Source organism: Charadrius vociferus, unplaced genomic scaffold, assembly GCF_000708025.1.
Source record: "Charadrius vociferus isolate BGI_N301 unplaced genomic scaffold, ASM70802v2 scaffold257, whole genome shotgun sequence".
Classification (NCBI taxonomy): Eukaryota; Metazoa; Chordata; class Aves; order Charadriiformes; family Charadriidae; genus Charadrius; species Charadrius vociferus.
The window spans coordinates 533374-547750 of record NW_009649473.1 but is presented as its reverse complement, the minus strand read 5'-3'; the positions used below and the strand labels follow the sequence as shown (position 1 = coordinate 547750).

At 46.6% G+C, this 14377-nt stretch overlaps 1 protein-coding gene across 1 annotated transcript in view; it reads right to left on the bottom strand.

The window, feature by feature from the left end:
* Positions 1–14377, bottom strand: part of MGLL (monoglyceride lipase) — a 62826-nt gene that overhangs the window by 1172 nt on the left and 47277 nt on the right. The window contains exons 4-7 of the mRNA XM_009889852.1: positions 13458–13594; positions 11851–11961; positions 5608–5697; positions 1–144 (exon numbers count right to left, since the gene is read on the bottom strand). The exon at positions 1–144 is cut by the window's left edge and continues 87 nt beyond it. Coding sequence (XP_009888154.1) covers positions 1–144; positions 5608–5697; positions 11851–11961; positions 13458–13594 — 482 coding nt within the window. The remainder of the gene's footprint in view (positions 145–5607; positions 5698–11850; positions 11962–13457; positions 13595–14377) is intronic.

The following is a 14377-nucleotide window of genomic DNA, read 5'->3' as shown; positions in this document are numbered from 1 at the left end:
GGAAGAGCCGTGTAGCACCAGGATAGGCAAAGTCAGCTTGGGCAGAGCTCGCTCAATTCTGGCAATGGCATTCATCAGCTGGATGACAAAGGAGACCTTCATGCCACCGTGGTAGACCAGGGGATCAGATGTGTAAGACTCCATCTGGCAGGGAGAAAGAGGTAATTTAAGGTTAGCAATATTTCATGCAGAAAAGACAAAGCAGGTCAGCCTGGCGGTGAGGAGTCTCTTCCCTTGGCTTGCCCGGTCATTTCCTACTCTGTCAAGACATCCTGACATTGGAGTCAAGGTCCAGGTCTTTACCATGGCTACCCAGAATGACTCACACAACCTGGCTTGCTCCCTGCTGCATGTTTCTCTCTTATGTCACTAGAAAATATTCAAACCAAAGCTCTTTCTGCAGGCAACCAACCAGTGCTGGACAAGGACTGTTCCTATGGGAGCACCTGCCTGCATATTTCTGCTCTGCCGTGTCCTCCTGTCAGTCAAAGGTGACACCTCTTCTGCAGAGGGTTCTTCACGCTGCGTTACTTGAAAGCTGATGCTCTCCAGGTCCTTATCCTCTCTGCTGAGGGCTCAGATGTTTTCTTTCACCTTCTCTGTCTGGGGATGAAGACCATGACCTACACCTACAGACACCTGACACACCTGACTACAAAGCACTCTACGCTGAGGGGTCCTCTCTGGGTGCAAAGTGTGCCCAGACAAGGCAGTAAGTGACGGTATTAGGTGGTAGGCAAAAAAACCAAAGTCAACAACTTGCTCAGCCAGACTGTGAGAGGATAAAAATGTACAAGAGCTGGTGCAGAAAGTTGCTAGGAACGAGTAGTTACCGCAGCAGGCAAATCTACAGTAAATATTTGTATACTGTACATGGAGACGGCCCACACAGCCACTGCCATCTCAATATTTGCCAGAATGCTTTGATTATCGGTTGGTCTCTGGCACAGCCTCCAGTTTCTCCCAACCCTGGCAGATGTTTATAGAAATTATGGTTATTTATAGGTTAGCGAACAACAGTCTCCTTCTCTCCTCTGGTCTGTTCAAATTCTCCCTCACTTTGCAGAAACTTGAGGCCCTCTTGCTGCTGCACGTGCCTGCCCTGAGGGGACCGTGGGTGGGAGATGACCCACAAGACCACCCCAGGGACATGTAGCTATGCGTAGGCATAGGCACAGACAGGCACTGTAGCAGGACAGCGTGGCCTGCCTGGTCCCCACCAAGAAGCCAGAAAGGCTTTGGGGTGGATTCTGTGTTCATCTCCCTGTGAGACGAGGTTATCAGAGTGGCAGGAGGACACTACATGGTGGGGCTTTCCCAGATGGGGGAATTCATTTGCCAGAGAACATAAAGCCAATTTCCCTCCTCGTTGTCTCAAATGCATTGAGGCACAAAGCATGGGTAATGGAGCTGGCAGCACACAAGTCTTTCCCCATCACCCTCTTGCTTCCAGTCCTCGCTGTCTCCTGCAGCTTGAACCCCTGGTTCCTATCCCCGAGTGCAGCAAGGGGAAGGAGTGGGTGGGAATTTGGGTCTGTTAGGGGCAGGCACCCTTCAGTCCCAGCCCACAGTGCTGCCAATGGTCAAGGGGGTGAGAGCTGTAGAGCCGCTCTAACTTGTGCTGGAGTTGGACCGAAGAAATTCAAGTTGTTGTAGCACTCATTTAGGGACTCTTGGATTCAGCAGATGTTTACAGTATTTGATTAAGGCCATTGTTGTGTTTTGGCCTCTGTGCAAGATCATAGCTGCTCTGAAGTGAGGGGTGGTTTTTGGCAGGAAGACAAACGTTGCAGTCTCTCTCACCACAGGGTCTTACCTCTCGTACCTCCCTTTCAAAGCAGCAAGTGCCCACGCACGCTGAGGGTTTAGAAAACTTTGTAAGAGGCCACTGCAAAGGTGAGATTGCGGTTAAGGTAAAAGAATCCACTCTTAAGACACGCTGAGCATCCTCCGCTCCTGCTAAACACATGTGGTCCTCCTGGCTCCACGTGGACTCTCCGAGTGCCCAACCAGCTTGTTGGTGCAGAAACCTCCACCTGTATCCTGCATCCCCATGCCATCAGCCTGCATGCCTGCCGTACCCTCCTTGCTCTACAAAGTGCTTCAAAAGAGCAAGAAACCGCCCATGTTTAAAGCATCCTCTCGTGAACGTGTTCATGGAAAAAGTTCATCTTTGATTTCCAAAACACCAACCACCTCGAATTTTGCCAGCTCTCCCATTGACAGCTGGGTGTACCCTGATATTTTCAGCCAAACGTGTTGACTTTTCATCAGCATTTTGAGCAAACCCACTGTGTTGCGCTGGCTACTTAGCAACTGGCTTCAGCCTAATCTGGGAGTTACTTGTCTGGATCTCTGTCACAGTGCTGCATTAAAGCAACACAGCTTTCAGATGGGTTTCTTTTCGTTTTTTAGGATTTTTTAAATTGAAGGTGACAAATGAGGGACTTTGCAGGGGGCGAATCAGGAGGGGTGGGCGGATAGATTGACAGAAGTTCCTTTCCCATGGAGTAAAACAATGTTGATGAATTCATGTGAGCTGGCCCCCTCCTCAGCCCCATAAATGCTAAGAGAATGACCTAATGGGTTTCTTTCTTTCTTTCTCTTGTTCTTTTCTGAAAGAACAGGGATTTTTTAGCTGCTGAGCAGCCAACAAATATTTTTGTGTAGATGATGAGAGGGCAAAAAAATAATAACCCAATCTTAACCCAGATCGATCAGGACTGCAGGGGGAGGATCCTGTTCCCAGTCAATGAACAGGAATCCTCGTCAGAGTTAATGTTCAGTGCACGGGGCGAGTGCAAAGCAGCAGTTTGCTGGGGAAAGAGGGAAAGATAGGGAATGGGCTTTACATTCTGCAAGCTATAAACTGCAAACCCTGCAAGCCCAGAGCTCCCATTGGCACGCTGAGCTCTGGGACAGCGGGGTGAAGCATGTGAGGGTGTCCCCAGGAGAGCTGCGGTCCAGCAAAGGCTCCGCGGAGTCCATCACAACAGCTCTTTTTTCTCTTTATGTAATTCTAGGACAGAAGCAACCATCGGGGTTCCTGCTGCATTACATTCCCCTGCTTAGAGGTCTGTATTCTTCCCTTTGCATTTTGCAGAGCAATAAATTCATTGTAAGGTAATTACAGCCTCATCCTATGTGGACTCTGCAGGAACAAGACTAAAGTCAGGGGGACTGTTCCACTGAATTCCATGGCAGCCAGCAAAGACTAATGGGGTAAAGGCGTGCCCGCCCCTGTGATGTTATTCCTCCTTGGAATAACAGGACGAGGTGTTTAGGGTTGCTTCTTGCTCTCTTTTGTGTCTCTTGCGTTTGATATAGCGAGCAGATCAAACAAACATCTCCATACCATCCTGTGTTTCAGTCCCTACACCCTGAGGACAGCCTGCTGGGAACACAAACTCATCAGGAAATTCTTGGATGACATCCCAAAAATATTTCTAGAGAATAGAAAGTTGGTCTGGCAGGAGAATATGTTTAACATATAAATAATGGATGTTTCCAGCACATTGTGTGCTTTGAAGCTGCGCGTCTTGAGTCCAAAAGGAGGGTGGAGTGTGCGTTAGAGGCAGCCAGAGGACTGAGATGCTGTGTTGTCTTCAGTAAGCGCCTGGAGCCTCAAATCCTGGTGTTTGAAGATGGTCGGGAAAGCACTTTACATTGCAATCCACAGCTGCTATGTCAGCTGTGTGTTCACGTGCAGGTGTGCAGGTGGCAGAGCAAGGAGGCGCTTGTCTCATTTGGAAGACTACTCCATTATAAGCAGACTCTAATGAAGCAGACCTACATTTTTATCCACTGCAAAAGGCTTCCCCTTGCTCCACGGAAAGGGAAAGGGCAGAGAAAAAGCCACACCGCTCCACACTCTTGAGACTTGGAACATCATAGAGCAGGGGGAGCGGCAGCAAATATTTGTGCAGAAAGACCACAGAACAGCATTTATTATAAACTATGTCCAGTGGTTGCTGTGGTGATTCCTAACATCACCCCACAGCCTACATGGAAACACTGAGTCAACATTGTGCACCAAATGACGGGAGCCCACTGACACTTTTCTAAACGCGTTATTAGTTGGGATGTCCCCACATCATCACTTTTCTCCTGTAAAGCTATTTAGTGCGGCGCTAGCACCTTCCGGCAGAGGATCCAGCTCTCGGAGGTGTACTTAAAACTGCCACCCTTAAGGACCAGATGCAGCACCGAGTTCAAGTGCCACACAACTAATCAGTGCAGAAGCAGGCGAAGACCCACGTGTTCAGCCGTGCTCACTCTTCAGGTAGGGGGTAACGCTCTCAAATTCCTTCCCTCCTCCAGAGCACTGATTGCTTTTATCCTCTAAATACAAATGTAGAAGCGAAAACTTTCCTCCGTGTGATTTTAATGAATTAGTTCTCTAATTTAAACCTTTTCTCTGAATTACATGCAGCAACTTATGGCAGCTGAATGTAATTAAGAACAGGTTTCTGTAGCTTAACTGGAATCAGCCTTCTTCCCAAGTATATATTTTGTGCAGCCTCATATGGTACTTAAGAACATATGTCATACGGTGCATCGGTGGGTGCAGATGGACTTGCTCCATGCTCCTCCTGACAGTTTCCTAGAACCTACTTTGTCTGCCTTATCTCAGCTGCTTGAATCTTTCTGCCTAAGCCCATACTCTGCTCACAGATAAGTGAACTGAAAGCTGTTTGACCAAAAACCTCTTTTGCAGAGCCAAGAAACAACCCTGAACGCCTCGTGGCTATTCTGGGAGACTCTTTGCTTTCCAGTTTACTGAATGGGTGAGTCAAAGAGGTGGGATGTGCTGAGGCCGAATCCGAGGCAACGACATCTGGTTTTGCCAGTGATGGCATGAACAGGCTGCGACAGTTATTACCGGGAGTGGGTATGAATGGGAGAAGAGACCCAAGCTATGGTGACACTATGAAAAATTCACCCCGGAACGGGTCCGTGCACAGCCGTGGTGGTGGAGCTGGAATTGGGTGTTACAGCAGCTGCTTCAATTGCAGTTGGTTTGAGCATTATTCTCAGGCACAGCAAGAATACATCGTTTGTTCGGAAAGGCTGTAGCAGAGCCAGTGTGTAATCCAGGAGACCTGGTAGGTCTTTGGGGCAAGCAGGTTCTTTTCCTCTGTTTGAAGGCATTTGGCACATGGTGATGCTGGTTTGCGGGCAGGCAAACAAATCTCCAGGACTGTAGAGTTTTGTACGGTTTCACTGCAAAGAGCAGGGTTGGAAAAGTTGACTTTAGCAGTGTGTCTGCAACCTGTGTGAGCTGGTTTTTGCCGCTGTAATGAGCGGTGGTGGTGCAGCAGAGACAAACACCGTTCCCATGTGCTTTCCACCACAATCGTAGCACAGATCTCTGTTACGTGGCTGTGGGTGCAAGGCGCACCGAAGCGGAGGACAGCTGATTTCCCTCGGTGAACTGAGTTTTCTGCTATGTGTAAAGTTGGTTCCACTGACTTCAAGATGTTTCACCTTTTTACACCAGCATAGATCTTGCCCTCGTGATTTAGCAAAACTTTTTTTTTTTTTTTAAAAAAAGAGAAATAGCAGGACTGACTATGCAGTGACTTCAAATGGTATTAAGGTTCTCACCTCTTTCTTGTTCCGGGAAATTGCATTTGGATCTATCGATCCCAGTGACAGGTTTGGGAGAACAAAGTTGAGCACTTTCGCTGCAAAAACCTGTGGGAGAGGAAAGCAAGCAGTTAAAGAGGTAGTTAGAGTAAGAGATGTAACATAGAGGGACAAATCCTGAGCTGATGTGAATTGGCACCAAAGTTAAATAGTTGAGAAATGCCAACTGCCACTGGAGAAAGATCTGTCCAATATTTAAAGCATTTCCCTTGAAGAGAAAGTGTTTAAACTGCTCCTGGGATCAGGGAGTGGATGTGCTAGTCTGAAATGCCATCAGCTATCTGTCTGTCCACAGGCAACATCACAGCTTCATTGTACTTCGCTTTTTTCTCATTCTCAAGTTAATTTCTAAAAAGGCCTCAGTTAAATACTTTGATAGGAAAAGGACATTTCCAGCGCTCGAAAGGGCTGGGTTTTGCTGTTTTACTGCCCTTTCCTTGCTGCCACAGCTCTGATTTCAGGCTGCAGTACATAGCTGATGTTTGGTGCAATTTGCCTAGGCTGCACTCCTTTTGAGAAGCATATTCTCCGGGGAACCTGTTAATACACAACAGCAAAATGTGCACGAGGAAATCCATTGCTCACTTGTCTCCTGGGAGCGAAACACAAAAGCATTCAGCAGCCCAGGCTCGAAACTGCTGGCAGAAGAAAGGGTAACATCTTTCATTTCAATAGCACTACAAGCACGTTGATATCCGGGTTCTGCTCTGATCTTTGATAGCTGCCTTTAATTAAATGATCACTGCTTAAGTCACAAAATATGCAATTAGTGTTTTGTTGGTCTGTTTTATGGCCCTTTCATGTTTGCGGCTAACACTTGTAGGCAGGCTGTCACCTATGTTCTCTCTTTCTGCTGATACGTAATCACTTCTAAAGCGCTCCCTGACGTTTCAGATCAGAGATGATACATGACAGTGTAATGGCGGTGTTAGAGGAATAACACAAGGTTGAAGTCAAAGTCATCCAGGAGTGAAAAGCAGTAAAGACTCACAGCAAACCTGAGAACAGAGAGACGTGTGTACCTTGGGGTGGGTATGACTAAGAACCGGTGTCTCTGCCTACCAGTATATCGAGCCCCTCACTGGCTGTGACATTGTGTCCGCAAAATTAATTTCTGCTGAGGTCTCTGGAGTCAGACCAGTAAAATAACATATCCACACTGATGCACGTATGAACTGATGATTAGGAATGGGGTTTTCTTTGTTTTGTGTTAACTCCAGGCAGTGATGATTTGGGCAATGCGCCTTTATGAATCCTAGGCAAGGTTACGGGCTCTGTGTGCTGACAATGCTGTAACAGTTCTGCTTCTCTGAAACCGCTTACGATGACCCAGGTATATGACAAGTAACTTTAGACACCTAGCTGAGGTATTTCACTTCGAAGAAGTGTAATTGCCTTGGGCTTTCTTTACAGACCATGGGGAGCGAGAGAAACACCCCCCAGAACACCTCCAACATCCGACCAATGGTCTGGAAGTGCCTGTCTCCCACGATTATCACTAAGGCAATTAGGCTCCCCTAAAATTGGAGCCTGAGTTAAGAGCTAGGGTGAGTCCTTATGCCTAATGATTGCTCATTCAAGAGGAAACACCTTGGCATGAGAGGTTAGCTGATGCTCTCTCAAGATCTATTTACAGTATTGGCCACAAGATGGATATGTTGGTACTAAGGCCACAGATATTCAGGTCAAAGGTGACACATAAAAGACGGCATTTTTTTTTGGAAGATGAAGGCTTGGCTTACTTTTAAATTTGGCTGAAGCAGGAAGTTAGTTGACATATTCTCAAATTCCAGAAGCAGCCATGAATTTGATGGGGATTCTGCTCCATGTTTGTTTGGTATGTGTGTGAATATTTATGTTCTCTATCTGCAGTAAGGATTTTGCAGAAGGAGCATAAATTTGAATCTTCCTCTCACATCAGCAACAATACACCAGCCTCACAATATGCTGCAGGTGTGGAAGGTGTGACAAGGAGAGGAGAACTACATACATGGCTTTTCTCAGGCTCTTCCTTGTTGAAAACAGGCTAGGCAGGCTTTTGTCAGATTCAGTACGGCCATTCTTCTGTTCTAATATACACTTATCATCCCAGCCCCGCAGCCTACTGATGACATGGTCTCCATGACATGTTTTGGAAATGTTCTTGAAGTTTTTGCGCGTGTCTAGAGTTTTGCCTAACCAAGTCACAAGTTGGCTGCTGAACTGCCACAGAGATAGCGCTGGCTTCTGACCACAAGTTATAGCAGCATGTGCCATGTTGGGTTGGTGATACCAGAGAAGTCATTTCTGGTGTTCAGCTCTACAAGAGAAGCACCAGGCCCTGTACATAGACATGTCAGATCTAATTGCACGCACATATATATACTCCCTGTGTGAATAAAAACTCTTATGTATGCACAGACAGAACTAACCTTGGTTTATAGGACTGATTGTGAAATGACTCTGCCACCATCCTTCAAAGGGTCTTCAGATGTGCAGGAAAAGCTCCATTCCCTCCAATATGTAGTACACCCTCAAAATTCAGATGTAATTTTGATGATTCTTGGAGGCAAGGTCATGGCCAGAAAAATGTTTTATGTTATAATCAAAAATTCAGAAGGTTCCCCTGGGCCTTCACTGATTTTGCGAGCGCTGTGATAGTTTGTGACGTGCCCGACTTTAATTAAAAGCTGTGATGTTGAAGTGCTGGCTATATTTGATACATGAAAGTTTATCTCCCTGTTGGTTCAAAGTGGCAATGTCAGTTCTTGAGAGAACAGCTCCCAAATGATCAAGAATGGGGAATGCAATGATGGGGATATTACTGGTTGGGCTGAGGATGACGCTACAGAGCAGTGGTTATTAGAGCTGCTCAAGGCCACCGCAGGTGTGTGAAATCCTATCTGTGTTCAAATCCAGCCCTTCCCTCTCTAGAAGAAAGATCTCAGAATAAGATTGAAATGGGTGGCTGAACATTGTCTCTTGACTGGAATTGTAACTTAATCCTGATTTCATGTTTTTTTACATTAGTTTATCTATATGGGTGCTTCACAGTGTAGATGCTTTTCTTCTGAATGGAGCAATCCCTGTTCCCTGCACACCTTGACATGCTTATTTCTCTTTTCCATGGTCTCTGCTTGCCAAACTGCTTCTGTGAATGCCCTTTAGTTTATTTGGGCTACAAATGAGCTGGATTAACAAAAATGCATTGTTTGAACTGGTTAAACTAGCCAGGCTCACTTGACTGAGCTGAAAAGTCTCTGGAAGCTCATCACACAGAGACCAGGTTGACAGCAACTGAATGGTTTTATCAGGAAGATATAATATCAGGGATATGATTTGATTTGATTTGATTTGATCAAGGGGATATCACATATGGTGTCTCCATACCTGTATACCAAGCCACCTCGTACATGTTTGTCTGAACCTGATGACTAACATCTCTGCTAAACTGGACAGACCAGAGCAAAGCCAAAATAAGAGTTTTTAATCTAATACTTTCTTCTAGTTTGACTGTACCTTTAGAAACAGTTCTCTGCACTGTTAGTGGGTGCAGATTCAGCCTGAATGACTGGGAGACCCTCAGGTACTGGAACAACGTGATGTCCAGTTGGGTTGGAAAGCAGTAGGTTGGCAAGATGCCAAACGGAAAACACAAAAAGCAAAGAGAAAATATTGTGTACTTAGTCTTTAAGGCATAGGCTGAGGATAGGATTAATCATTAGGGAATATTTCCTAAGGGGTTGTCCTGCCCACCCGATTTCAAAGCATTCAATAGCAGAAATGTAGTGGGAGATACTCTTTTACCCTTACTCTGTTCTTTGCCAGCATATGTGACTCCTGTCTCTTTGCATCCTTTGAAATTTTTAAGATTCAGAGAGACATTTTGTCCAGATTAGTTGAGAAGAAAAAGGGGAAGGCAGCAAGATCCCTCCCTTGTCACTGGATTTGCAAGAAGTATGTCGATTCTTCCATCAGGACACGGGATTTATAGGGTATTGATGGAATTGTGTTTCTGCAAAGAGCAGAATTTGATTTTCCTGCACGTAGCCTGCGAAGGCGCTGCGTTTCTGCTGCTGCCAGGACTGGTTCAGCGGGGAGGGAAGGTATTTCTAACACAGACTGAAGGACCCAATGTGTAATCTGGCCTGCTGTTATTGCCGCCCTGAGCCCTTGTTTGTTTAGGCCAAGGTAAATTCTTGCTCAGTTGGAAACCCCCCCAGCAAAGGGATGAATGCAGTGGTCCTTGGGAAATGGCCCAGGGCCGAGAAGTCATACCAGTTCCAAGGAAAAACCAAAGCCTTTATGCCTCAGAGGCACCAATGAAATGCGTTTTGGCTCTCAGGGGGAAAAAAAAAGCATACAAGTGTTTTCAGCTCAGTTTTATGGGAAAAGGTGGCTTACGTGGGAATACTCTGCCTGTTTTCATTCCTTCCTCTTGAAAATACATTTTCAGCTCCAGGACTGCTTTCAACTAAATTTGCCAGAGCAGGGATATTTCAGGAATAATTAATTTTTAATAAGTTTTGAGACGCAACAATAGATTTGAAAGAGAAAAAAACTCACTGTGCACTTGTATTATGGCATGTGAGAGACTCTCTAGGAAAGAGACCATATAAACACCTCCAAAATACTTCAGTTAGAGATTAGGATTTCCTACTCTGAAATAAAGCAACAATCTGGTACAGATCTACAAGAAACCAGGCTACAGTAACACTAGTTCCCACAGAACTGGTAAGTCCTTATTTCAGAAAGGGTTTAGCATCTAGCAAAACGTATAGCTCTAGAAAAAGGAAAATCTTTCCATATTTTCCTTGACTTGACTAGAAACAGAAGGCTAAGAGTGTGTCTCAGATTCAGACCCTGTACTTTTTTTTTTCCTTAATATTTATTCTTTTTCTTTTTCCAAAGTAAGAAAAAACAGAGGCACTGGTGGTCATGGGACCCTTATGCTGAGTCAGGTACAGCCTCACCTGTGAAGAATCAGCTACCAGCCTGCTAAAAGCAACCTTTGGTGCACTGACTCCTATTTAAATCAGTTTTCCCAGACTGATGAGTTCAGGATTCACTTCCCCTCTGAAATGTGGGAGGACTGGGGGGGAGGCACTTAGAAGGAAAATACTGACTGGCACCCAGGTAGTGCAGATCTCAGCAGGGTTTTGCATTTTAAGGCTAGAGGTCTTAACGCATTTCCTTCAGCGGAAGAGTGAGGTGATTAAAAAGCACCCTTTGGTGCTTGTAATGATCTGTGGGGTCAGTAGATGGCTTTGGCTACAGCAGAAGGTGGGACAGGATTATACTGAAAGCTGAGGCAATCTGTTTCCTTTCTCTTAGAAGAAAAAAAGCCAGGAGGAATAGCTTAGAAGTAGATTAAAACAAGCGAGCCCTAGGAGAAGAGTCTAGGGAGAAAGGATAAAGAAACGAGTCCTGTGGGAATGAGATGTTCTGCTGTTCCTGCTGGCTTTGCTGGTCCTTCCCTTTGCTTCCAGCTTCTTTTAGGATTGTTGTTTATTCTTTTCAAAATACAGAAAGGAGGGGAGATCTGAGTGTCAGTTGCCTTGCAGAGCCTCCCTGGGGAAGGGCAGAGCAGGCAGTGTAAATTTGGATCAGAAATAGCTCTGGAAGAGAGAGGTGAATGAGAGGGGGGTAAAGCCTAAATGCAAACTGAAGGAGATGGTCTGGACAAGCACCAGCTATGGTACCAAGCCAAATGGGACGCTGCTGGGGCAGTGATGCTTCAGCTGGAAGCCTCCTTTGAGGCTCATGGAGGATTCCTGGGACTCAAGAGCTCTAGTTTTGTTTAGAAATTGGTCATCCCCCAAACACCAAAAATAGCCCTGGCTTGACTTAGCCAGCAGCCTGTGTTGCAACTATACCAGACTCTGTATGAGTCAGGAAGAAAACTGTAGGAGAGGAAGGGAAAGGACGGCATTGTGTGGGCTGCCGCAGGGTGTGGTGAAGAAAGCACAGTCTGCTACCACCTCCCAAGGTAGCATCGTTCTCTGACTCTCATTCAAGTAAGTTCTTCTGGACGAGTTCAGGATTCTCTTCCCCTCTGAAAAGCAGGTGGGACTGTGGGGGAGGCACTTAGAAGAGAAGTATTGACTGGCATCCAGGTGGCACCGATCTCAGTGGGGTTTTCCATTTTAAGGCTAGAGGTCTTAATGAGTTTCCTTCAGAGGAAGAGCGAGGTGACTAGGTGCAATACGGGTTTGCTCTTACCTTAATGGGAGTGGCGACTTCTGGGCTGGCTACCACCAGAGGAGAGATTAACAGCATGCCTGAAAACTCGCTGGGTCTCTCACTCGCTGTCAGAATGGAGATGGCTCCTCCCTGCAATGCAAAATAACAGCCCACAGCTTAATACAGGTGTCAACATCTCATTTATATAGCAATCCTGTTACTGGAAGGGTTTTAGTCCAAACAAGCAAATATTTTCTGCCCCAGTGAGACTGCAGTGTGGTCAGTGAGGAAGGCTGGATGAGCAGGGTCACTAGAAGTGGCTGGTTTTTGTTGGGGGAGAAGAGCCCTGGTTTCTTCTCTGATGCTGTAAACCCTCACATCCCACTGAACTCAACTCTCCGTGCAATGTCTGTCATCTCCCTAGGAAGCCTTGTGTCCTCCTCAGTTGACAGGACTAAGAAGAAAACGTCTGAAGTGGTAGTTCAGGTGGGACTTGAAAAATAAGTTGAAGCTCTATCAGCGTGACAGACTGGTGCTGCATCGGGAAGATGCTGCGAAGCTGGGCTCGCTCCGTGCTTGTGGCAATGGTAACCTGGGCAACGGCAATGCTGTCTTCCGGCATGCGAAAAACTTCACTAATTACTGGAAGTTCAATATTCTCCACTTCAGTGTCCCCAACCCCTCCAGCCACGCAGGGCTGTGCCCAAGGCCTGACAGGGAACACCCATCCCATGGTTTTGAGCTGAACGTCGCCAGGCTCAGCTCTCCTGCACGAGGACAGTGGCTGATGGCATGAGGGGTCGGGGGACAGAAGGGACCTGGCTGGCTCGCTCAGGAAAGTTTGCAGAGAGGATTAGTTGCCAAGGGAAATATTTGGTGAACTTCCACGCTGCCGGAGAACCAGGGGCTTGTTAAATGGAGGCATCTCAGAGACCTCACTGGGAAATTAGCTCCTTGTTACAGCGGCTTTGGAGCCCAGCGAGCACTTCAGAGCACGCCATGCCTTCTTATGCAAGAACACTTGTTTATCTGAGCATGGCCTGAATCCCAAAGTACTTATTCATTTTTGTCTCCTCCGGGAAGGCAGGGAGAGCAGATCAATGACATCACTGGGAATATTGCTAGCTTGAATGAAGGGATTTGGCCCATGCTGTCAGAATCAGACTTCAGATCTGTTCACCAAATCAGTGCCTTTGTTTTTGCAGCCCTAATCCCTGGTACATTTTCCTGTTAGGTTGTTTAACAGAATGAGGCTACAGGGTATTTTCATGCTTCATCCCCTGGCCGCTCACAAAGCTTTGGAGGGCTTAAAATGAAAGGAAAAGCCCAATGCTGCGGGCAGGTGGTGGGACTTATCTACTACCTGGTGTGAATGAACAGTCCTATTAAAAAATAGATCCACTGTTGTAAAATGTAATTAGGGCCATGATCCGGGTAGAAAAGTTAAGCACTGACTATACTCAAGACAGATCTCGCGGGGTAAGGCATGCTGGCAGCTCAGTCAGGGAATGAAGTGGAAGGGAAGGTTGCTTGTAGTTTTGTTTTTCCGGCTGTGGGCTGAGTTACCTCCTGCCATCCACAAGAGTAGCGCCGTGCTGCGGCACGTGTGCTGAGTGCTGCCGGGACGGGTAGGGGATGGTGCTTACCATGGAGTGGCCCAGAATGAGAATGGGCAGCTCGGGGTGCTCTTTCTTCATGAGATCAATGTGCTGCAAGCTGTCCCTGATGAAGACGTGGAAATCTGAGACAACCATACGATCACCCTCGCTCTGCCCATGACCAACTGTAGGGGAAAAGAAGAGCATGCATCTAAGTCATCCATCTAAGTGGTTGCGATTGAGAAAGGCTTAGCAGAAACACGCCTGTTAGACTGTTACTGTCCTAACTTGACCTTCTCCTGCAGTCATCTCTCAACAGAAAGACTGCTGCAGAAATACAAAGGAAGCTGCGCATGGAACAATTTAAAAAGTACTATACTGTCCATGATCTGGTTAAAAAAAAATTATGTTCCCCTGTGTTTCTCCCTGCTCTTTAAAACTGAGAGTATGGATCTAATCTCTTGCAACCTTCAACACCAGGGTGAGGAGGGCCGAAGGGCTGTATTGCCTCGCTGTAGGGATGGGAGGTCAGTGCATCCTGGGAAATGGGGTTTTGCCCCAGGGATCGTAGCTGCTGGGGTCTGATGGCTCACTGGACTGAGCCAACTGCTGTGTAGATCTTGGCAAGAAACGGGAAAATTCTGAAGACTAGATATGGTCACTATAAACTTAGTGGGCCACGGACACAGCCTTTTCCAGTGCCTGGGTGTGCATGAGCTTTGCGGAGTCCTGCCTTTTCTCACTGCTACCCTGGAGCACTGGGTGGGCTGGAAACCTTCTCTGCTAGGAGGTGAAGCGCCTTCAGCAGAGGAGACCAAGTGATGGTGGTTGCAACAGCCTGCAGTGGGAAAGTATGGAGTGGCATGCTCCTCCTGAACAAGTGTTACTGAAAACGGTACTGCACCTGGACGCTGTTAGTTCGTTTGGTATCTGGGAATTATCTTGTCTGATCAAAGGGAAGGGAAAGA